This window comes from Limulus polyphemus, unplaced genomic scaffold (genome assembly GCF_000517525.1).
Source record: "Limulus polyphemus unplaced genomic scaffold, Limulus_polyphemus-2.1.2 Scaffold1334, whole genome shotgun sequence".
NCBI classification, from domain to species: domain Eukaryota; kingdom Metazoa; phylum Arthropoda; class Merostomata; order Xiphosura; family Limulidae; genus Limulus; species Limulus polyphemus.
This window is the reverse complement of record NW_013666944.1, coordinates 207,533-225,948: the sequence shown is the minus strand read 5'-3', so window position 1 is coordinate 225,948 and position 18,416 is coordinate 207,533. Positions and strand designations below refer to the sequence as shown.

Here is an 18,416-nt window from a genome sequence, read left to right as displayed (position 1 = left end):
CCTTAGTTCGAAACGTTAGTACATTTTGTCTGTCTATGTTAACTTTATATTAAAGTTTTTACTTTCATTTACCCATTTAAGCCGTCTCCAGCCATTATTTTATTCCTAGTTTTCGAATTTTTCTGACATATATTCACTTGTTGAAATTATGTACATTGTCTTGTAAATTTGTTTTCTTGTATAGTATAATATTTAATTATTGATTGTTTGGTAACCTCAAAGGGAGAGGAATATTTACAAAATACGAGTTTCCAATCACATGGAATTCTTGGTGTTTTTAACTAAGTAATATTATTATAAACAATTGTTACTAGATATCTTAAAAATTTTTAAAGAATGGCTAATTTTTGTGTACATTAATAATTTAAACAACCAAAGTAACAATACATTATTCAGGGTTTATACAATGTGTTGGAACTCCTTAATATTAAGCAAGAGAAATTACTTTGTTATTGAGTAAATTAAGCAAAGAACTGCAATGTTTACTGGGTGAAAATAAATATAAATGTATGTCTCTATACTATGTTATTTTCTGTTTTGGGACATTTGTAGGGTAACATTCCAGGGTTCCTTGCCTCTTCTACTACTATTACTTTACAATGACCAGTTACAGTTAAATATATCATCATCAAGTTCCCGTGAAGTAATGAAACTCGTATTAATACCTGAAGTGAACTATAGATACATTAACGTTTACTTAACCAGAAAGAGAAGAGATTGTTAAGCATGATTTTATGTGGTACAGTGTTACTTGTAGGGAGTTTTCACAAGTATGCTTAATATAAATAACTTTTTGCAGTATATTGAGATAATTAACTATCCACATGTTGTTGAATTTCTGTTTTAAACTTAGTTTACAAAAAATAAATTTCTGTATCAAAAGTCTTAAGTTTTGACCAATTTTTAACAAGTGCAAAAAGGTATAGTATTCTTGTGAGTGAGCTACTTGTTCTCTATATACTTTCAAATGTAGTAATCTTCATCGTGGTTCACATTGTAGCAACTAATGCTTGATTTGAATTTACCCTATACGGTGTTGAAAAACTAAAATTTCTAAGCAGAATTTAACAAGTCCAGTCTCATACTTATGTAGCATTTGACATAATTCAAATATTCACATCAAACCAGAACTTAAAGACATGAATGAACGGGTACATGTAGTTTCCAGAGTTGTTAAATTAAATACTCTGAAGTATACAAATAGAATTTCTGTTTTTGTCTTATTCATCACTCAGTTTATGCTTTTCTTTAACATATCAACACAAGAGTATGCAAGGTTTCCTTTCACAATACTTCAAACAAAACTTAATACACTATGCAAGAACTTGTCTTGGAAACACCTTACTGTATTAACTTCAGATTAGAGCAAGCTCTTTGATTAGAGCAAAACCCAAAGCCAACCTGGTATTGGTAATTACTATAGCTAATGAAATATACTTTCCTTACATTCTTATTTATAAAGATTGGAATGCATTATTCCATCTCTTGGGTACAGTAGCAGTTATCAGTATTTTTGGATGTAATTATGATGACTCACATATGTATAGTGTTATGTTGCTTTGTTACATTTGTATGGAATGTTGTTCAGTTAAATGCTCAGAACTTTTATGATTTAATCAACTAAAATAAGACCTGGCATATATCAATACTTGTTACCCAGCATGTGTGATTATGATCTCTTCTTTACCGACTGTTGTGATTTGTGAAAAGATCTAAAGAGCCTAAAATAGAATGGAATAATGTAAGAAACCAAACTGATATTGCAATAATACTCAAATTATTTCAATTTTAATTAAATTATAAACATTCACATGTAAATAAAGCTCCCTTGCTCTGGACACATCTTGTAATCTGGAAGTCCTAAAGTACATAAACTTAATTACAGTAGGAAGGGGGCTTAATTTATCTCTAAAAGATTGTAAGTGCCCTCACTGGGGGGTTCAAATCATTAGTTACCAATGAAAAAATCTAGCACAAAGTGCTAGGAAGCTCAACCCTCTCATGGAGTTTGTGTAATCATACATATAACCTGCCTGTAGACTTTCTGTGAAAAAATTATTATTGCTATTTTTGCCAAGTTTTTTATGTAATGTTTTTTAGATACTAACAATTGTGTGTGTAATTCCAAATATTTTTAAGGTTGTTGTATACAAATCAGTAATTTGTTGCTTGAAAAGAAGTAAAAATAAAAACAAATCAAAGTATATTTGATGTCTTCAGTTCACTTATTGAAGTGTCATAAATTTATTTCTGGTATGTGTGCGGTAATTTCTGTGTTTATATTTCCTCACCTCATATTTGAATCCAAGACCTGTCACATGCCAGGTGAGTGTTTTACCAACTAAACTAAATGATTAACCCCTTTATGCTTGCTAGTAAGTCACTTTTTAATATCTCAAACTACTACAATTCTTCCCCTCACAAACAAGACCTGTCCTAGGGCATTGTTTCAGGGTAACGGGATGTCCCACATTTGACACCAATGTGGTAATTTTTATCTTTTCACAATACTTGTATTTGAACATGCAAGGTGAGTGCTCTACCATCTAAACTAAAAGGTTAACCCCTAGCATTTACTAGTAAGTCACATTTGAACATCTCAAACTACTGCACATGGATGCACTTCTAAAGCTTGCAGATTTTATATGCAACTGAAAGTTCACCTTACATTTCCAGATGTTATTAAAAGACATCATTACAGAAACATGAAAAATATTGAAAGAGGAGGATACTCATTTACTTAAAAAAATATGCATATCAGGCAGTCACTCAGTGGTTTTATTTATCAACAAAAAAATTATAAAGTCAAGAGTATTTCTTCTCTGTTTAATAAGTAAAAATTTGACACTATTTTGTGATTGTGGTAGTGAAAATATTTTACTGAATGAAAATACACAACATGTGAAAAATATCAGTCTTACAGTCCAATAACAAAGATTATTGATCTTTGATCAGCATGAAAGTTTGATAATATAGTTTGATCCCCTGCCCTGTAACATACAAATCCTAAAACTAATTACTTCAAATTAAAACGTTTGGGTTTGTAGTTATTTTTGTAGCATTTTTATAACAACCCATAGTTTCATACCTCTTGGTGATTTTGGTTGTTATAAATAATCATTATTGATATTAGATGTTGTTATGTTTGTGTTACAGGCATTTGGAATACAAAGAGAAGAAAAAGGAAAAGAAGAAAGGCCTATTTTAACTGTGTGTCCCAAAAACATATACGTTCTTTTATCTAGTAAGACCAAATCTACCATTTTGTCCCATACTACTTTCATTTCATCCAGATAATGCTTATCTTAGGCATTTCCCCCTCCATTCCTGTCATCTTCAGGACCTAAACGTTGCATGCCTGAAGCTAACCTTTGTTGTGAAGCAGTGCATATAAACACAGCCTGGGTGTGTCTGTACTTTTTTTTAAGAAGCCTTAATACTGTTTTAACTTTAGGGTTATTTCCTACTATCCATGCCTTTTGATATTGTATTATTTTTCAGTTTAGATGCTAATATTTATGTCCTTTTTTTTTTTTTTTGTAAACTACCTTAAGTTACCATTTTGCAGTTTTACAAAAATGGGGTACAATAAACTATTTTTAACAAATCACTACAGATCAATATTTTTATAAGAATAAATACCACTCTTACACATTTTAAAAGTTATGTAGATAAACAGATAGTTATTGCTAAGTATACGAGTTTTACATACACAACATTCACTTCCTATTAAGAAAAAGTTGACTGGAGCTTGAGAGAGAGAGAGAATTCGCATGAAGTCATGCATCTTCTGCAGGAAGTTGTTCTCAAGTGAAGGTATAATGGGTTTTTTAATTTATTTTCTTGTAGTAGAGAAAATTTTCTAACAGTTTTAACCTTCTAATCAAATGTACTATAACTGTGCATAGTTGCATGAAATCCTGTATTTAAGTAATAAACATGGTTATAATTAGTTTTTTTACAAGCTATGAATAAATTTTGAAAAAATTCAGTTTTCTACTTATCTTTCAAGAAATGACTAGAGCAGTTCCTAAAAAAATTTATTTAGCCTAAGGTTGTGGAGGTCAGGCTAAAGATTTACCTTTGCTATTTGTATTTGATTAGAATTATATATTCAAAACAATAAGTTATGGAGAAGCTAGTGTTGTTAGTTTCAGTGTAACATAAATCAAAACTGTATCCTAAACACTACAAACAAGAGTTGGAAGTTTCAATTGAATGATGTGATATTTATTTTTATTAAAGTAATCAAGGGAACAATATGTTAGCGACTGATATGATACACATGTTTTAGTATATATAGATAAAATCCTCCATATCCTAATCTGATTACTCAAAGAAAAATAGTTTATCATCAAAAACTCTTATTTATTATAGTTCATCCTACATCAAAACTCTTCATATCATTACTACAGTCCAGTGACTAAAGTAAAAAAACAGTACCCAAGTATATTACTTGGTAAAAAAAATTTTCTGAAACTGTTACCATCTTTTCAAATGTTAACAAGACTTGTGAATTTACAGTTGTATGTAGTGTTTCATGTGAAGGGATTTTTATGTACCAATGTTTGTTACTGTTTTATAAATTGCCTCATTTGTATGTATTTTTGATACGTCCTCCACGTTTTATTTAAAGTCAAAGGAAAATAAATGTTTTTTTTCGTTATAATCTTTAAATTTTATAATATTTTGAGGTAGAAGATTAAAAACCCTCAGCCACTTGTCAATACATAGAATTTCTTATAATATTAAATATCTAAATTGAACCAGTAGTTGTACGAGGAGAATCATAGTACATTACCTTCTTCATTGATGTGGAAAACATACTGTAGTGTAATGAGTTTTGGAAAAATATTCATCATGTAAAGGAAAATGTAAAAATGAAGCACACACAGGAGGAAATATAATTACAATCAAAGTTATGTATACATAACTTCTGGTTATAATGCAATACAGTTGGACATGGGTTCCTCCTATGTCTTCCTTGATATAGTGCACTGAATTATGACGTGCAAATTATTTTCAAAATGCATAGCAATAAAATATGTACAAATTACTTTTAAGTAATTGTCTTTTTTTTTCTTTTTACTTTCAGTGTTTTGATACTGTGGGATATATAAAAATTTGTAGTATGTATTTAGTGTAACTGTAATGTAATACTTCTTACCATGTAACATTGTACAACTTCCTTTTTATAATTCTTATTTAATGGAATAAATTTAGTATTGTCAATTTCATTGAAGCCTAGCTTTTTTGCAAGAAAGTACAGACAAGAGTTTTTATATTAGGGTGTGATACTTTACAAAGTAGTCAATGTGACTGATATATATACACACACACACACACACATATTGCTTTATTTGTTTGTTGTGGGGCACAAATCTACACAATGGGCTATCTGTGTTATGCCCACTCTGGGTATTGAAACAATATTTTAAGCCCTTACACACACACACCACTGAGCCAGTTGGGGGCATTTATTATTTAGTCAAAATAGAACTGAATTACAGGGCTATTATCATCACCCTTGTATTGAATCATATTTGTTCTCTTTTGTCTTTATGTACAAAATAATTTTGTATTGAAATTAGTGCTTTTTCCTTCCAAAAATATAAGCAAAAACACAGCTTCCAAATATTTTTTACTTGTAAGAAATAACTCAGAAATATGCATGACAATGTAATAACTATAAAGAACTTACACATACAAAAATATTAGACCAAAATTCTAGCAAGTTTTTTCAAGACATTACATAATTCAAACTTAAAAAAAAATATATCTTTTCTGATAATTTCACTTAATAGGCTTCCTTTTCTTCATGTAATGACTGAAAGCTGGTAGTATTTGGAACAACTATTTATAATTTTTTTTTATCAGTTAATGGGGTTAGTATAAAACCAAACCTTTAACACTGTTTTAATAATGATATCAGTATTTATCCATTTAATTTTTTAAAATAAAAACTATAGGTAGTTCAAAAAATATATCATGAGGAATTCAACGCAACAATACAAGTACTCGGTATCTGCAGAAAACTGAAAAAGTTTGGCTATGAAACTAGTTTTCAGAGACCAATAATATTTGCATCAGCACTTCTAAAGGAATTGAGATAACTAATATTTCATCATAAAACAAAGTAAAAGTTTCTACTGGAAATGAAAGTTCAAGACCAAGTTTGTTTAGTCCGCAGTAATATCATCAAGAGGAAACCCGTGGATTCATTTGTTTAATGCAATAATAAATAAATGATAGCCACAAAACAACATGATTAAGTCAGGGAAGCAAGAAATGTGAATTCAATTAAGTCTTAATCACACAATAACAGTCAGTTTTGAGTTAAGAAAAAATCAGTTATATATTCATTTACTTTAGTGTAATTAAGATTTTATTTTGCTAAGTGTCTTACTTTTTGATAAAGTTATAGTTTTTGTGCGGTTTTTGTAAAAGGTATTCTTCACAAAGGAAAAAATAAACCATTTCTTGCAGTGCTTACACATCATTTGATATTTTAGGTTAAAATGCATAGCCCTGAGCAAGGGTTAAAAAAATGGGGGCAAATTTCCTCATGCTCTTTTTAATTAGCGTAATGGTAAATGTTAGTTGATTAATACTGGAATATTGCAGTAAAAGCCAAATGCCAATTACCACAAGCAAAATAAATTAAGAAAAATCTATAAGAGACGTATATATACAGAAAACAAAAAAAAAAAAACTTTAGAAATAGGTCAATTTGACTTGCATTGAACCTTTCAAAAAGAAATTCTACGTGCAATAGAGAAAATTTTTGTCCCAAAGAAACAAAAATATGCTCCTCCCAAATAAATTTTAAGTGAAGTTGGAAGATATTTTTTCATAATTTTTGTTTGTAGTTAAGCACAAAGCTACAAAATGGGCTATCTGTGCTCTGTCTATCATGGGTATCGAAACCTGGTTTCTAGTATTGTAAGTCTGCAGCCATAGCACTGTAGGGCCATAATTTGGCCTTAACATCATGAGGAAATTTTATTTGTATCTTCTATACGAGTACATTTGTACAAGTAGAATAACTTTTATCTTCCTTATCAAAAGAAATTGTAGGTCCTTTGGAACAAAAATTTCCTCCTTTGATTTTAGCTCTAAATAAATTTCATCATACTCCTGTTCTAGAGTATAATATTCCTATGATAACTACTTCTTTCATTTAAAACAATGACCTATCTTATCAGTTTTTTTATTTCGTTTTTTGTATCTCTATGAATGTTTTTGTGTAGTTCTCTTTCAACTACATGGATTGTATAATGTTTAATGATAAGAAAAATTTATAATTATAGTTAAGGGATACATGTATTTTCCAGTCATTTTAGCTTTTAAAAATTGTATAATGTCAAATTTAAATCACCATTAAAAAATTGCTTAGTAGTTTCTGCATCTTAGTTGATTTTTTTATGTTTCAAGGCTGCCTTGGTAGTGTTTTATGACTTATCAACCAGGTAATTAATTTGTACTTTCCAGTCTTCTATTTCAAACATGTAATATGTGTCAGAAACTTAACAGAGCATGTAAAATTAAAAGAAAGCATTTCAAGATGACTCAACAAGATATACTCCAATCTTGTGCCTTCAAAAACCAAATATGTGACAAGCTACCTTGTTCAAAAGTGCATGAAGTTGGTAAATGATGATTTTTAGACTAATTAGTAATATCTACAAAAAGTAGCTGGTAAAAAAAAAAAGTATTTGATCTGTCAAAATATCAAAAAGACTTAATTATGAATTAAGAAAAGAGTGACTAAATTGGTTTGCACTTTGAAATGGAGAACCACTGAACATTTCTAATAACCTACTATTGTACCACTGTTAAGATTAACACAAGGAAACACAAGTCTGACAGACAACGTAGAATATACATTACCTAAAATGTAAGGCACAATAGATTTTACATACATCATCCATATTGTTAGGTTAATCTTGTTAATATGGACATTTGGTTCAAAAGAAGCAATAAGTATGAGCTATGGTGAAAGCAGTTGCATCTCCAGCATTATTTTACACACTTCAAAAACTTCCACCTGTTATTCTCTCATTAATACTCAAATTTCAGCTACCGTACACAAAATGCACAAGTTTCAAAGCTTTGATGTTATATAATCCTCATCAGTACAATCAAAATTTTTTAATATTCTAAAGAACATTTAATAATTTTATGTTTCTTTACCACTGAATAATGTATTGTGTTCAGAATATTACAAATGCTCTTTACAAGCTTTAAAGCCTAAATAAGTTGCTACAGTCATGAATAGTCTGGTGGTTTATCTTAATTTTTTCTTAACATCAGTAACAGATTGTAGAGTTCAGTTATAATTTATCACATTATTTTAAATGACACTTGAAAGATGAATGAAGATATTAATGTATCCAAATTTTTGAGGAATCTGACAGTCACAATACCTTACAATGAACATAAATTCAATCTCGATAAACTATAAATGAAATGAAGTGTACACACACAACAGAAAAAACTAACATTTAATGATGTTTAGCATTAAAATTTGTTTTTTCTAAAAAAAAACTGATATTCCATAACCAGAAATTTTCTAGTGCACTTTCAGATACATGCTCATATAATCCAAGTCATTAACTCTTTGATACAAACAACAGATTCTACATATGTAAAAGATAACATTTATCAATAAAATTTTTCCTTGGCTTTCTACAATTAATGAACAAATACAAAGTATAAATGTCAGTGATATAAAACTCTAAGTCACTTTGATAATTTTACAGGATTATGATAATAAAGACTAATAAATGGTAATTGGTTAAATTTTTGAAAATCACAGTTACACAACTAAGGATTCCTGGATAATTCTCATCCATCAACTGTATCTTCTGGTTTTATAAGAACTCTACATGTGTGTGTGTTATTGAGTTTCTATACATACTATTCTATTAATATCACAATGTGCCTGATGACATTTACATTTGTTCCATTATTGGGCGATTACATTTGTATTTTAATAAAGTACACGAAAATTGCATTTTTCATCCATTTTTTCAAATCAGAAATTCTTTTATTTCTATAATTCTATTAAATTGACAAGTTGCAGTATTGTAGATCTAGGCGAGTTAAGCACATTAAAACTTTGAACAAGCCCGATCTTTTCTTTATCAAAAATTTGTGTCATCCTTCAGTTGAAAAAAAGTTTTGAAAATTACACTGACCTTGAAAAATAAAAAGTAAAATCTCTTTCCTGAAATAAAAAAAATGCAAACAGAAGATTTTCAAGTAATAATAAAATAGTCTTTTTCCAAAGGTTGATGCTATTCTTTAATTTGTATTTTAAACTGTAACCAAACACTGTAAACAAGCACTTCTCCTTGTTGATCAAGAGATTGGCAGTTTTGTGTTTGTGAAAATTAAACTGATTAATCTATCATCTCAGGGGTAACCTTTCAAATGTGAAACAAAAACACAATTTTTGTACTAGCTTTAAGGCCTTTTTTTTAAACAATTATTTCCAAATAATCAGATTAATCAATTAGACATATTCATAATTTGATATTAACCAACTTAAGATTGGTGCTATAACTGTACTGTATGTTAATGAAATGCACCATTATAGAAAATCTGAAACAGAGAAATACCTTCAAAGTATTAGTAGCTATGACAAATGAAATCATGATCTTAAACCAATGATGCACCTCTGAAGGCACTTGATCAACTTTGTATGTTGAAGAGGACACTACTTCTGAGACTATATCTTTCCACAATAAAACGACAGGGCCTTACTACTAGATCAACAAGAAATATGTATTCCACTACTCTCCAAAGACCTATAATTGTATCTGAGAGTGGGTTTTAACTATAAATATTTTTCTTTGATTTAACTACAGTGACAACCAGTTTTATCACTCACTTCAAAAGGTCTAAACATGTATTTCACTTATACATCCATGTGAATATAAAAAAAATTAACACCTATTACAAAGACTTGTTCACCTTTTCACTTATCCTAAGCTTCCCATAAAACTTAGAACTTTTAATTCTTTTTTCTGTTATGGTATTTCATTATGTAGACTAGCTTTCTAATACTTCTAAAATCTAATATTTTCAATTTTGTTTGTGAAATCAACCACCGCTTTCAAACATTACTTTAAATACACATTTTACGTTGTTGTTTTTTAACTTTCATGTGCCCTGAATTATTTTGTTGTTTTTACCTTACTTATCCCTCACACTTGGCATTCCACAAAATTTATGGAACCCATAGCATAGATCTCATTTGTCTGACTGTAATTATGTGCCTGCAGTGTTTCTCTTGATAGCTCCAATATGAGCAGAATAAACATGAGTTTGAAACTGTCCATAAAAGTTGAAATTTGCTGAACACACTGTACACTTGTAAGAGAGATTTGCTGGTTTCAGTTTTATTTTATGCTTTTGACTCATATGCATTAATAATTGGCTAAAGTAAACACGGCCACAGATGGTGCATGTACCTCCATCTTCTTTCTTCTTTGCTAATTCTTGCATATTTGTCGTGACTAATCCATGAGCTCCCAGAAGGTGACGCTCAAGTCCTTGATCTGTAAAGAACTTCCACTGACACTTTTGACAATTCAGAGGAGGTCGATTTTGAAGGATCTTTGGTTGGATTTCTACTTTATGAATCAAATACATGTGTGTTCGTAAATGCCCTAATTGTTTCACATATCCATCACATATTTCACAAATCACAAATGTATTGTTTAGACTAGGAACTATCTCACTGTTTGCTTGTTTACCAGAATTTTGCTTCGTCATCTCAGTAGAATGTGGTCCTTGAAGCCTTGTTGGGACTATATTTGGTGAGTTTGTTTTTTCTGAAATAAGACCAGTCCTTGATGGATTTGTAGTAGTCTTATCTACAACCAGTCTAGTACCACTTGAATTAGACACCAAAGTATACTGGGGAGCATACGAGCCAGAGGAACTGCTGCTACCACTTTCCACAGGAATAATTTTTCCAGTACCACTTATTAATTGATAGATTTGATTGGCAGGAAAGGGGATGTGAACTGATGGAGAAATCTCTGAACTTGCATCTGTACCACTGTTACAAGATGTACTTGGATTATCAAAACTACATGTAAGTGGTCCAATATTATTAAACTGGTAAGGTTTCAGGTAAGAATTATTCGACATAGGGTGCCAGGTACCTATAGGTCTGACACGTTGTTGGTACAAATCACCATGACCAGCAGCAGCAAAACAAACATCTTGTGGCCTGTCAACTGGTTTCTGGAAAGGTACAGAACAACATTTCTGGTTACATGGTGGGACTGTCTTAAGACTTCGTGATATGCCAGAATAATGGGTTGATTCTTTTCTACATGATAAAAGATACTCTTCATAGTCTTTGATATCATTCATAGTTGTCAGCATTGAAGACTTTGCAGGAGTATCTTGGACAGATAAGTAATTTCCATCATGTTGTTTCTGACATTTGTTTAAATGGCGTTTAAAAATTTTTTTGTTATTTGTTTCAAATGAACATTGTGTGCAGAAATAAATACATGAAGAGCATTCTAGCTTTCCTTTTCTGTTATGCAGTGCTTCTATATGAAATAAGAGAGCTTTGGGGTCTTTTGTGCAGAAGCCACAAAAATGACATTTATATTCTTTGCGTAATAATGAATCCACTGTTGTGCAATGTTCTTCTAAGGCATGTACAGATTCTGTTTTGAAATCACAAAACTCACATTTCTTTAGAGGGAACACAAATGGTTCGTTAGCACTACTGGCTTCTTTGAGCATTTTCACACATAGCTCAAGATCTTTTGCAATCTTTTTCACCATTCCTTTCTTCTTGATTCGTCTTTTTTTGTACCTTATTTGGTCTTTCAGACACCACTCTTGAGCTTGGCTTAAGCCTATGCCCAACAAAAACCTACACGAAGTACTACTTGAGAAATCTACTGGAGAGTCTTTTTTGGTGAATCTTTCAATTAACTGATAATCATTTTCATCCTCCTTATCATTTCCATTCCAAGATGCACAATCTGACATTTCAGAAGGATACTTTTTTGTAGGAAACTTGTCTGCTTTTTTCATTAAGAGTGGAGTAACCATTGAAGGACATTGCAGTAAGGCTTCATTTTCACGTAGTTTAAAATTCTTTTGCTTAGGTAGTCGTATTGGAATGTATTTTCCAATAACTACCTTGTCTTGAAAAGCTGCTGGAAATCCAGCCTTTCTTATCATTTCACTGAATATCTCATCAGTAAGTGAATTTTCATAACATGTATCAATATATGAACATTCTTGATCTAAGGTATTTGCTAACAAGTTGCCTTTTCCTTCAGAGCTTAAATGCAAAGAATCATTTGCACCAATTTTTGCAGATACAGAAATTTGATTACCTGAAACATCATTATTAGTGGGAAACTTCTCATGGGTGGTGATATCATCCCTCACCACAGTTTTATAATTTGTAGTTGTTTCTGTACCTTCATTTATTGTTTGTTTTTTATTTTCTTGGACTTCAGCATTACTTGGTAACTTTTTTGACAGAGCTACTCCTTGTGTTGGTAGTTTTAGCCCTTGTGAGAAATTACTGACATATTTTTTTCCATTTGACTGGATGTGCTCTCTGATTTGATATCCATCCTCAAAAGAAATGGACTGGATATTTTGACAAGTTAAAATATTAGATCTTTCTGGATAAGAGCTATCAAAAAACTTTTCTTTACATTCATCTGAATCATTAACCAGATTAGGAGTTGTATTTTTAATATGGAAACTTTCCATAACTTTAGAAACTGTTTTTAGTTCACCTTGTTCATTATTATCCTTTAAATCACAACTACTGTTACACTTCTTGCTATTCTTAAAGGCTGTGGCTTTGCAATCTTCAGAATTTGAGTTCACAGATGTTTTTACAGTTTCAGTTGTCTTTGAGAAATCTTTTTGTAAGTAGGTAAAACTTTCAGGATTATTTCTTTTCAGTGTATTACTTGAAGTTGATGAAATTTGCCCTTCTTTCCCCATTACAGAAATATCTTGTTTGCTTATGGTATATGTACATGTCTGATCAAACTCTTTATTATGTTCAGATGGTTCTTCACATATATAGGAGTCTGTGCTCAAGTGTGAATCTGTTCCTACCACAGCAGTAACAATGCATGTTTTGAGGTTACTATTAGGGGGACGGTCTTTCACTGATAGCTCACTTCCCACAAAACTGTCTACTAAGCCATCAGTGTTAGCCATTTTTCTGTGTATATACAACTGGGATAATAAAGTATGACCTGTACTAAATCCAATTTCTTGTTTTCTTCTCTGGCTCCAAAAGTTTCAACTTTTTTTACAAGAAGGGAGCAGTGCATGGAAAACAACAAATACCCAGGTTGGTGAATTATTTTTCTGTTTTTCCAAATCCTGAAGAATCTATGTGAAAGTATGAGAAACCAGTTTTAATTCATGGACATAAAAAAGTTAAAAACATGACATATACATTTCTGTATTACATATAGACAATAACATACAGGTGTATGAATTAATGATTCACAATTTTTGACACTTATTTTGATCAAATAAAGATCATGTCAATCTTTATACTTACATAACCCAATCCTGTCAATTTAAAATTGAATACATTTTGACTGATAGCCAATGAAATTGTAGGTATACAATTTATTAAATAAAATACTGCAATACAAAGAGATGTATAATTTAATATTCACAATTACACTTGTACATTTCCAAAACTCTGCCACGTCTACACTGCCAAAAATACTCCTGAAACACCTTAATATGGTCAACCAAAAATCCTATCAAATCTTTATACCAACAAAAAACTAACATTATTTAATTTAAAACAGAATATATTTTGTTCCATAACAGTTAAATCAAATTATAGGTATAAAAATTATCAATTAAAATATTTCAGACCAGCTGAATTAAAGGCTTAGTCACATATACTGTAAACTATAAAAAAAAAATGATATAGAGCTGGCCAATTAACTGATTACTATGAGCATCAATTAAGTTTATTAGTGTCAGAAAAATAATTGATTATTCAAATTTATGATTAAAGTAATCAAACTTAGCGTTTCAAATTATTTCAACTATCCAAGTGATCAAAATATCGAGATTATGATTTCTTATCTTTATTTTTGATTAATTCAAGGTTGTTCAACTGAATTGATTAGTGTCACAACTCAAACTAAATAATTAAAATTAGTATTTTCAACTATTACAATTATCTTTGATTATTCCAACTATCCAATTCTCATGCGAGAAAAACTGATTTGTTGAATGTAATCAATTAACATATTCATTGCTGAGGATGCAAATGTGTACTTTTAGCACTCATTTGCATGTGCTCATGACACGTGTGCATCTCAACTAGTTGATATTCCCGATCATCATTTTAAACGCCCATTGACAGCAGCACACTGTATGGTAGTGAGCATTATGCATAGGTGTCGTACTTCATATTTTCATGTATATATGAGTGGAATTGACAGGCATGATAAGATGTTATTGTATTAACTCTGCTCGAGAAAAACCATAAGATGGTATAAGAAAATTTGTATTCATATTACAAGTGACTCTGCTAAATTCCTGTTATTTGTATAATTAATATTCTGGGAACAAAATGACACTGTGTGACTTTTGTCTGGCAGTGATATAGGAGCTTTTACAACCTGCAGTTATAAGTAAATCACCAAAAGCTAAAGATAATGAATATTAGCCAAAAAACTGCAAAATTGGTCCAAGCAGTAAAATGATGAGAAAAAAGTGCAGATTATGCAGTGAAAAGGGAAAATGCAAGATTCAATTTATGACTGTGAAGTGTGTCCAGAATAACCTAGACTCTGTTGGATATATATGCTTGAAACTGCACCACACAAAATGTTGATGTAATCATCATGTGATGTGTGTTTATATCATGATAAAAACAAGTTTCAATTGATTCTGTCTTTTTCATTGAAAATGATTTTTCCAGAAGTATTATCTAAATCAATTTCTAGATGCACATGTGCATCATAAATATATATTAACAAAAAGTAAAAACATAAATTTAAGTTGAAAACACAATGATTTTGCACTAAAACTAGTATCAGCACCTGCCACAGGTGATGTCTAGCATTGCAACATTTAACGTGTTAATGAGCCTGAAGATTAATTTGTTAGCAAGTTCCAGTAATTATCCAGCCCTAATAATAATAAATCCACTCACTAAAGCTTTCAAGTATTTCTAAAAAAAAACTACATTATAAATACAAATGAAAACATTTTTTTAAAAACAGACTGACAAAAACAACCAGATAATAAGAATCTGCATGAAACCAACATTTATAAAAAATAATTCTGCATTGTAATAATGAACTTGAAGTCGTTCAATTTGTGTTAGGCCTAATTTGTATTCAAGTGTTATGTACCTTTTCATGGTTCATGTTTTGAAGGTTTCTGAGCTTAAATGATGATAAACAAGCATTTCAGTTATTACTTATATCAACTTTAACCTGAACAAAATGCTTTACATCTATTACAACTATGAATTGTTTTCTACAGCTAAAACTAAGGTCTGTCCAAGGTCATACCTTTAATATTTAGAAAAGTATCAGGTCTAGTTTGATATTTATCATTCAAATATTTTGTTAAAAGTTTTTATGGAAATGTTTAGAATGCCCCCTAAATAAACATAATAATACAATTACATACCAGATTACTTAATACAATAGTATAAAACCTGTAGTAATTAAGGCTGAGGATATAACTTTGAGATTAACAATGAATGGAAAAAGACATTCTTAAGTTAAGGGCATAACACTAAAAAAACAACAACATTATGTTATATTTAATTATACAGATAATCTGCCAACAGTATGAAAGATGACATCATATGTTCTTGTACAGTTTTGAAAACTCTTTCAATGGTAAATTTTAAGCATTTTGTTAGAATACTGGGCATATCATAATTGTTAGATTAGGTTGTACCATTACTTCATATGCTAAAAGTTAATTTAATCCATTACTAACTCTTAACATAACATAGTGTTTTGGGACAACATGGGACCTATTGGTCCATCTCGGCTGTTCCATCCTCTAAACTAAATTAAAATAATTTTTAAAAAATCTTAAAGCCAGCCCTTATCATTCATATACTTATCAAGCCTTTCCTGAAACTCACCTAAATCTACTGCCTCTACAACATCTGAAGGCAACCCATTCCAAAGGCCACCACCCAGTTAGAAAAATGAAACTGTCTTAGCTGAAGATGACTCTTACCTTGCCAAAATTTACATGTGTTCCCAAGTCCTACCATTCTCAAGTATGAAAAAAAGATGATGCATCAACACTATCAATTCCCTTTACAATCTTTAACATCTCAATCAGATCCTCCCTAACTCTTCTTTTTTCAAGAGAAAACAATTTGAAAGATTTCAATCTCTCCTCAAATGACAACCCTTCAATCCCAGGCACCATTCAAGTAACCTTCTCTGAACCCTTTCCAACAATTCCATGTCTTTCCTATGGTAAGGAACCCAAGACTGAATACAGTATTCCAAATGTGGCCTAACCAGTGACATGTACAAAGAAATTATAACCTTTTTAGAATTGTATTCAATATTTCTGTAGATACAACCTAAAATCCTATTTGCCCTACCACTAGCAACAGCACACTGCTTGGATGGCTTTATAGACTGATCGACTATTACACCATAATCCCTTTCCTTCGTAAAACAATTAAGGTTATTCCCATCCAAATTATACTTATAATTCAAATTATGATAACCCACATGCATCATCTTACATTTATTATAATTGAAACCCATCTGCCATTTATTTGCTCAACTCACTAAATGATCTAAACCCATTTGTATATCAGCAGCATCTCTTCACAGCTAGCAACACCAAAGACCTTAATAGCATCTGCAAATTTAAATAATTTATTGATTATTCCTTCATCTATGTCATTGATGTAAATCAAAAAGAGCAAAGATCCCAAGACTGAGCTCTGAGGTACCCTACTTGTAACATTAATCCAGTTTGACTGAACTTGTGACATTTGTAACAACTCTCTGCTTTCTTTCATCCAGCTACTCTTCTATCCAATTTGCTAACTTATCCCCCACATCTATAGAGCTAATTTGTTTTTACAAACCTTTTATGTGGCACCTTGTCAAATGCTTTCTGAAAATCCAGATACATCAAATTTACACCCTTACCCTCATCTACATAAGCAGTAACCTTTTCAAAGAATGTTAAAACATTTGTAAGACAATATTTTCCTTTAGTGAAACCATTTTGACTATCCAATTTTTATCAACTCCCTTGAAAAGAGAGTTACATTAGCTAACTTTCAATCCTCTGGTACCTGCCCACTATCCAAGGACTGACAAAAAATAGTAGTAGGTGGCTCACATATCCAATCTTTAACCTCCTTCAAAACCCTGGGGGAAATATTATCTAGCCCAGGAGCTTTATTGTTTTTTTAAACTTCACAATTTTTTCTTAACCAGCTCAGAATTGATGCAGTCATCTAATTCAATCTTGTTTCCATCTATCAACTGTTCAAGATAGGGAATATTGTTTAAATCTTTGTTAGTAAAAACCAAAGAAAAGCAAAATTTAATAACCCAGCCACCTCAATCATCAGATACTAACCTTCCTATATCATCCTTCAAGGGTCTTCCTTCCCATCCTATTAAATAGCCTGTAACCCCGTATTTCAAAGAAATTTCTGTCATCAAAAATCATCTACATTTAACCATGTTTCAGTTATTCCCATCACATCAAAATCCTCAATTCCTACCAGTGCTCTAAAGTCATCTATCTTATTTCTTATACTTATAGCATTACAATAGTAACAATTAAGCCTATCCTTATAACTACATCTATACTCATTTCCTATGCTAAACTTTTCTCTACCTCTTATTCTTTTCACATTTAGTTTTTCCTGGCACTCACCACTATTTAGTCCTAGTTTAAAACTTCCCTTACAGCTGAGTTAATAGCCTTATAAAACAAGCCAGCCCCTACTCTATTTAAATGTAAACCATCCATTCCAAAAAGCTACCTTCTTCCACTGAACTGATCCCACAAGTCTAACCAGCCAATTTGCTCATCCTTACATACTAACCTAAGCCTAGCATTTAGCCCTAGTGATCTACTTATAACTTCATCCCCACAATTAATTCTGGGCAGTATCCCTGACAAAATTAAGTTATGGCCCTTTTCTTTAAATGCTTTTATCAACCCCTCGTACTTATTAATTAGCTCCTCTGACCTACATTTCCCTACATCATTAGCCCCTATATGCACCACAGAAACTGCATCTCTGCTAGTATTATATCTCCTGCTCTGTCAGTTATATCCTCCACCTGTGCCCCTGGGTAGCATAATTGGATTCATTTCTCCCTATTTACCACATAGACTATTCTATC

At 31.0% G+C, this 18,416-nt stretch overlaps 2 protein-coding genes across 6 annotated transcripts in view; one reads left to right on the top strand and one right to left on the bottom strand.

Annotated features, from left to right (window-relative positions):
- LOC106463145 (septin-7-like) overlaps positions 1-5,237 on the top strand; it is a 63,259-nt gene extending 58,022 nt beyond the window's left edge. For all 5 annotated transcript variants that reach the window (XM_013923139.2, XM_013923138.2, XM_013923136.2 and 2 more), the window contains one exon: positions 3,157-5,237. In XM_013923139.2, the coding sequence (XP_013778593.1) occupies positions 3,157-3,208 (52 nt within the window). In that variant the 3' untranslated portion in view covers positions 3,209-5,237. The remainder of the gene's footprint in view (positions 1-3,156) is intronic.
- A 2,180-nt stretch (positions 5,238-7,417) lies between these two features.
- LOC111086696 overlaps positions 7,418-18,416 on the bottom strand; it is a 21,518-nt gene continuing 10,519 nt past the window's right edge. The window contains exon 2 of the mRNA XM_022390567.1: positions 7,418-13,407. Within this exon, the coding sequence (XP_022246275.1) occupies positions 10,276-13,230 (2,955 nt within the window). The 5' untranslated portion in view covers positions 13,231-13,407 and the 3' untranslated portion in view covers positions 7,418-10,275. The remainder of the gene's footprint in view (positions 13,408-18,416) is intronic.